Below are 7,515 nucleotides of genomic sequence, written 5' to 3'. Positions count from 1 at the left end.
CGTTCCGAACACTGCTTCGTGGTAGTAAGTACTTAGTAGCAATCATAGACATATAACACAACTATATAGATAGCCGACTACGGGATAATATTGAAGTCAGCCGCCATATTATGCCAACAGGGCAATGTTTATAAAATCGCATGGTTGATAAGGATATTTATTAATGATAACAAAATTAATATAAATATATTTGTACTGTAGTATATCATGTACTTATTACTACTTTATGTAATTTAATTTGTATTTGACATTTTGACTATAGAATATGAAAAGAAATTCGTTTTTTCATTATTTGAATTATTATTTATTATCACTTATCAATATAGGTATCTTATCTATTGAGTTATTATGTAAACATTGCCCTGTTGGCATATTATGGCGGCCCGACATCAACGTTCTTATTGGAATGTAATTTAGTAATTTACAGTCGACTATCTACTATCTAGTTGTTTTATAATGTCTATGGTAGCAATATTATCTACATATTATTTTAGTGCTATTAATTGTACGGTGCTAATAACATTTTAATAATATATAATAAGAATTGATTAATTACACCCATATTTTAATGTTTATTAATTACTGATAAAATAATGATCGTTGCTAATAAATAACAACTATTATATAACTAGTAACAATTGACGAGATGTAGAGAATTGAGATTAGAGATGTTCTGTTGATGTGAAGATGATCTCTTATAAGTTATAGTTGATGGACGCTTTACGCATAGACCTTACACTGAGTATAAGGTCTATGGCTTTACGTGACATCTAGCTGTCGTGAAACGCACTACGACTCACCGATAAGTGGTTATCACTAGTCACCGCCGACGTTATCAATAAAAAAATAAACGGAAAATGTAAACACACGCCGACAGGTGTATTATATTGACACATCAGCAACCTGTAAGCAGCCAACGCAACTGCCACACACTCAGGTCCGGGTGCCAACAACTATGACCACTTTCTGATCTCCAATGTAGTCCATCAGTCACACTCGATCGCCGACCGCCGTACTTACAGCTCCGTTTGCCGACGTGTTTTCATCAACTGTCCCGTCTAGTGCCAAGTCCGTACGTGGCTAAACCCCCATATAATTGTCCAGCTGCTGAGTGCCATTTCGAAAATGGCCCCAATCAAAGGCAGAAAATCTGCCACCAACAAGAATTTGCCCATACTCAGTCACGAGTTCGTCATTCAAAACCATGCAGACATCATGTCCTGTGTGGCCATGGTCATCGTCATCGGTCTCATGGTCCAGGTAAGCAAAAGGCAACATAACTAATTTCTCATGTCATGGGTTGCAGTTTATTTTTTATTGTTGTTGTATCATGTTGTATATTGTTTTGCATTGCAGTTAACTTCACCGGTGTCTTCATTGTTTGTAGCCTTACAATATGTCCAAGCTTCCAGACCTGATTCCTTACAGACATATGGTACCGGTCTAAAGGATTTGTTTACTATATTCTTCTATTTTTTGATTTGTATCATTTTCCATGCCATCATTCAAGAATATGTTTTGGACGTAAGTATATTATAGTTATCTATAAGTGTAGACTATTAAGGTCTTAAAACAATTTTTGTAGACATAATTTGTTTACGATAGTAAAAGTTTCTAAACATTTCTGCTCAAATTATTTCCGGGTTTTGTATTAGTTTTAATTTTCTTCTTACAAGTTTTCTCATAAGTAAGTCTCATATAACAAGTCCTTATGAATTGATCTCAAACTAAAGAAAAAAAGCTCTTAGGTTGAACTAAAAATTTGCCATAAACTAAAATTCTAACCTTTTTATTTAATGTTTTACAAATATTTTATTTGTTCAATAATTTTTACCTACAGTGGCAGACTGACCCAGTGGTCTATTGTCTTATAGAGGTTTCTATTCTTGGCTGGGTTTGAGCAGGTGCCTTGTAACTTGTAAGTGGTAGATTATATCGTATAGGTACATAAGTATAGTAATGCGACAAAATAGGTAATATAGGATTATTTGAGACAGATGCGTCATTTGGATTATAATATTATAATTAAGAGGTAGCGTCAACAAGCATCTAGAATAATATTTTTAATTCATTCGCAATATTAAACTATAGTTTAGTGTCTTATTTTAGTGTGAACTATGTCTGCCCATTGCCCGTTTACGACTACAGCGTGTAGCCATGTTAAATTGGCTCTTCACTTCATCTATGTTTCTATGTGTTGACAACAGGCTCCCGGGCAATTATAAATTTTGTGTTTATCATGGCTAAATGTGGCTAACAATATATGTTAAAAGGTTAATTAGGATTAATTAAGATTAGTTACGTATTATGATATTATTAATTTATTCAAATATTGTATATACTCCAAATTAATACTTTAATTGTAAATTGTATGTATGATATAGATATATTATGTTGTATTTAGGGTGCAGATATGCTTTGTCTACAGAGTACAGTGCAAAAATAATTATTTAGAAATAATACATGGCAGGTAATTTTAGGTTCTTGTGTTTAGTGAAAAAAAAGATTGTTTTATAAATATTATAAATATTATTATTTATCATTTCTAAAAAATATAAGACATCAATAATTATAAAAGTTTGGAACTTACTCCTTCTAAGCATAATATTTTGTAAAAGCGTGACTCATTTCAAATAAAGTTAATATACATTAATATTGCACTGAAGTGCTTAAATTATATCATGACATTGTACATCAAGGGAGGGGCCCTCACCATATTTTTATAAATTAACTATCAGCTGCAAATCAAAGTACCTATCTATACAATTAATAAGTAATGTAATGTTTAATCGTATATTTTTAAGTTAAAACATATATTCTGGATGCAGTACATACCAGTATCTTATGATGGGCCCCCCATCTAAAAAATCTACTATGACATAATATGTCATATATAAATTGGGTGATCAGCACTACTATGCATTAACATACATCATAAATTAAAAGTTTATTTGTTATTAAAAGAACCAACCTAAATAGTAAATTAAAAAAAAAAAAACTCAAATGGTTTTACTTTCTATAAGAAATAAATAACTCTCTTTTATAATTTGCGATTATATTATTAAGTGGAAGAAAAAAGTATTGTCTATCTCTTGTCCACAACTAACTGCGCCCGTGGCCAGGGTAGGTCTGTTTATATGGTTGGGATAGTATGCTGGACGTTACCCAGTATAGTCCTGTATGCTTAAATAAAAAATAATTTGTTTATTCTTACTCAAAGTTATATTTAGGATTTAAATCTTATTTAAGTTGTTACCTAATTAATTTAATGATAAATAAATAATATTCCTTATTCCAATTAAAAAAAAAAAATTAGAGTGGGGCTATTTTATCTACCATCACTCACATGCACTACTGTCTAAAATAAAGATTAATTACTAATTAGCTACTAGTTAATTATTTAATCAATTTCACTTGCAGAAAATAAGCCGTAAATTGCATTTGTCCAAATCAAAAAACTCAAAATTCAATGAATCTGGTCAGCTGATTGTATTCAATGCAGTTTCTATGATTTGGGCGTTAGACATTGTTGTAAAGTAAGTATTTTATAAGGATTATTTCATAATTTAAAATGGATTATTCATTTACATTGTTTTCCAAATTATTTTGAGTATAAAATATTATTTAATATATAAAATTATTTAGATATTTTTTAACAATATTCTATATCTTTTCCAGAGGAAATTGGTTGGCTGATTTTTCATCATTATGGATTGGATATCCATACCACACTTTATCGTTCTCAACAAAATTCTTTTACATAATTCAATTTGCTTACTGGGCACATATTATGCCAGAACTGTATTTCCAAAAAATTAAAAAAGAAGATATGTTTAGCAGAGTTAAATATTCTGTACTATACTTGACATTTATCTCGGCTATATACATAACTAAGTAATTTTTAAAAATTGTTTTTTGTAAACAAAAAAATATTTAATTAATTAAAATTTGGTTTTATGTTTCAGTTTCCACCGTATTGGTGTTGTATTACTTTTGTTGAATTATATTTGTGGATTTACTAAACATGCCGTTAAACTGATTGACATCACTGAGAAAGAAGAAGATAGCAAAAAAGTTCAATGTGAGTTATTTTGGATCTATGAGTATTAAAAAATTGTTTTATTTATATCCATGTTTTTATTAGTGGCCCAAAATGTGTACAACTGGTTGTTTTATACTGTACAATCGCTGACATTAATCCTATCTCAAACGATGCTATGGTTCGGTCTTAAAAGTGTGCAGTTCAGTGGAGAATTGCGTGATTTCAACACTCCCGTGTTTAAATTAATATGTTCGATCAGTGCATTAGCTGCACAAGCTTGGCTTCTTCATGAATTCTTGAATGATCAAAATTCCAATGGTCTCAATTTATCTGCCTCATTTGGATTAATCAAGCCCAAACCAAAAACAAAAACTGATGGTTCTAACAAAAAACGCAAGAATACAGGTATGTTTATCGAGAAAAATAACTGATAGTATTGTATTTAATAATTTTTTCAGTGTCTCGGAAGTTTAATGAATTGACTGAAGCTGATCAGAACACTAAAAAAACATTAAAACATGAAGCAAAAAAAGCAGCAAAAATCACTAAGAGTGTAAAATAGTTTTTGAAGAACATGTTGTTTGTAAACTGGTGCAATATTTTATTTATTTTACATTGCATTGTATTAGAAATATGTATGTGGCATTTACATAAAGCGAATAATAATTATATTGTATAATATTATCTTCCTACATATGCTATAGATGATAAGTACTATTTATTTTATATTCAAAATTTTATTGCAAATTATTATGATCATTAATGTTTATTTTTATGTTATGTATAATATATTATAAGATTTTTAATCTTAAAATGTTGTGAATTATTATTCTTTGTTCTCTATTCATAGTCAATTTTTAATACTGTAATTGTTATTTTTTTCAATCTTACCAAACAATTGAATGCTAAATACTCTATAATTAAATATTATTTTATTTTTAATGAAAATATATTACATTTTTTTTTTTTGTATCAACAAAACTTTATTTATTTTATAATTAAGTGACATAGACTAATTAAGTAATATTGAAACTAATTAAAAATCTATTTTTTCCTCCATGAGAAATTATTATTAAAAAATTTACGAATGTAAATTAATTCATCAAGTTTATCAAATGTATATAAATTTTATGGGACGGGTACAGTTTTCCCGATTTTGATAACAACTGATAACATCGAACCTGATAAGAACGAAAAAAAAAGGCTCTTGCCAACCTATAAAAGTTAGCACAAATCCGAATTCCCGCATCGTTAACCAGCAATTATATAAAAAATAAAAATATCAGTTTAATACCAATAGTGATTTTTCGAAAAATTCATACCAAGAAATTTAGTCTTCTATAAAATAAAACCCTGTTTAGTTATATTTTAATCAGTGAAGTTAGGCTTTAATCATTATACATTTAAATTTTATTTTAATTCATTGATCAATGTCCAATTTATTATCTTAATAAATTATTTTAAACTTTATATTATGATTTAGATTCATTTTATAAGCAATTTGGCTTTTAAAATCGTACTAAAGGTTACCATTGTATTATAATATATTATATTATTATAATATTGTAATCTTTTGATTGAAGTGCAGCTAATATTAGAGAATGTATTTAAACTTACTGAGCTATAATAATTAAATTGTGTATGCAAATTTGAATATGCCAAACAAAACTAATTACTATTTAGTCATATTTATTAGAAATGTATATAATTTATTTTTATTTTTAAAAACATAATTAACTATGGTAGTGTAAAAATATTATTAAATTCTTCATAGGCTTAAATTATGGATTATATATTTTGTTAATCAGTGGTTGAATTGGAAAAATAAATAAAGGTGGGATCTAAATGAAGTTTAACAATTAAGCTAATCAATTTAATAGTAACCCTATTCCTTGATGAATATAATAATGGGGTACGCTTTAATTTGAAGAAAAGATGAAGAGTAGCTCAGTCCCTCCCGCGTCCTCCCCCAATTCAACCACAGTTGTTAATTAAATAAAGGTAGCATAGCCAATTAGAAAAAATTTAGTAAAACAATATATTATAGTATTCATACATCCAGTAATTGAATTTTCATGAAATACATTTTATTTGTTTATTTGTAACTTTATAATAACATACATTTTTGTGTGATAAACTATTCTATTTATTTATTTATTTAATAGATATCAAACGTTAAAATAATTTTTGCTATATTGATAAGTAACAATAAAATTGTTAGTAATTTCTTATATGTTAATAGTTTTTAAAATATTTTATAAACAAAATTATTTTTTGAGACAAGTATTTTTGTAGATAATAGGTATAATAACTATAATATAAATATAATTTAAATTATAAACTAAACTTGTAATAGGTGTTGTTTATATTATAACAAAATGGTAAATTGCTATGTGCTACAAGCAGTTTTTTTTACTTATTTATCAAATTTATAATAACTATAATATTTATGTACATATTCTTATTGTGTAAAATTGTTAACATAATAATATGAATTATAGGTAACATGCTTTTTTTAGTTGGTAAAAAAATGAAAAAAATGATATTTATTTTCTTTAAATTTTATATACTGAGTTATATTTTTGATTGTTATATAAATTATATAGGTATTATATTTTCTTTATAATATTACCACAGTAATAATATTATTACATTGTAAGTAATTATTTTTATTGTTTTACGTAAAATCATATTTTGTTTTAAATACGAGTATTTAATATTTTCAAAGTGTTACATTTAATTACTTTTCTAATTGTTATCTAATGTTATATATTTTATTTTCCTTGTACTATTCCCTAAAGCGATATTAGATATTAAGTATTTATTTTGATTTTTTGTAATAAATCATATTTGGGTTTTTTAACATTTTTAAATTATTACATTTAATTAATTATTATGTTGTGTTCCTGGTAATTTGTTTGCCTATACACTGTTACATAGGTGGTAACTATAATATAATACTGCATGTACAAAATCTATTAGCTTATACATTTTTCTAGTTTTTCAATATAACTAATTATCTTAACATTAATTATGAATGTTCAAATACCTACTTGTGTTAAGACTAGGTTAAACTGTCCAATGACTGATGTTTTAAAACTGAACTTTGTGTTATTTTTAATGTGTATGATTCAGTATCCTTTCAAATGTGTTTATTATTATGTATTAACCATATATTTTGGAAAATAAATTAATAATACTGAATTTTTGAACAAAATATTAAGTTCAACTAGTCCTTAATTGTTAAATAACTGGAATAGTTATCCTAACTTGTTGTCTAACATGAATTTATAATAAATAAGTACTTATAAAATAAGCATCTAATTATCTTAACATCAACAATTGTGTTTAAGAATCCCATTATAAAAATGTAACTATTTTAGATACTTAAAAAAAAAAAATGTAATCTGCAATGTAACGTTTACGACTCATGGCCATTGTAACCGATGTCTTTTGATCGATAAAAAAAAAAT

The 7,515-nt window shown here is 26.7% G+C and overlaps 1 protein-coding gene across 1 annotated transcript; it reads left to right on the top strand.

Moving 5' to 3' along the window:
* Positions 1 to 876: 876 nt before the first annotated feature.
* Positions 877 to 7,246, top strand: TRAM (translocating chain-associated membrane protein 1). Its single transcript, XM_015515462.2, has 7 exons — positions 877 to 1,260; positions 1,357 to 1,524; positions 3,421 to 3,536; positions 3,679 to 3,894; positions 3,966 to 4,081; positions 4,145 to 4,447; positions 4,501 to 7,246. The coding sequence occupies exons 1-7, from the start codon at positions 1,126 to 1,128 to the stop codon at positions 4,602 to 4,604; spliced, it is 1,158 nt and encodes a 385-aa protein (XP_015370948.1). The 5' UTR covers positions 877 to 1,125; the 3' UTR covers positions 4,605 to 7,246.
* Positions 7,247 to 7,515: the final 269 nt, after the last annotated feature.

Source organism: Diuraphis noxia, unplaced genomic scaffold (genome assembly GCF_037042655.1).
Source record: "Diuraphis noxia isolate RWA-SAM2 unplaced genomic scaffold, SU_Dnox_SAM2 contig0003, whole genome shotgun sequence".
NCBI classification, from domain to species: domain Eukaryota; kingdom Metazoa; phylum Arthropoda; class Insecta; order Hemiptera; family Aphididae; genus Diuraphis; species Diuraphis noxia.
Note: the sequence above shows the minus strand (reverse complement) of the source record. Positions and strands in the feature narration are given on the sequence as shown.

Coding starts and splice junctions, on each gene's coding strand:
- TRAM (XM_015515462.2), top strand. CDS start 1,126: ATGGCCCCAATCAAAGGCAGAAAATCTGCCACCAACAAGAATTTGCCC. Junction 3,895..3,965: donor TCGGCTATATACATAACTAA/GTAATTTTTAAA, acceptor TTTATGTTTCAG/TTTCCACCGTATTGGTGTTG. Junction 4,082..4,144: donor AGATAGCAAAAAAGTTCAAT/GTGAGTTATTTT, acceptor TGTTTTTATTAG/TGGCCCAAAATGTGTACAAC.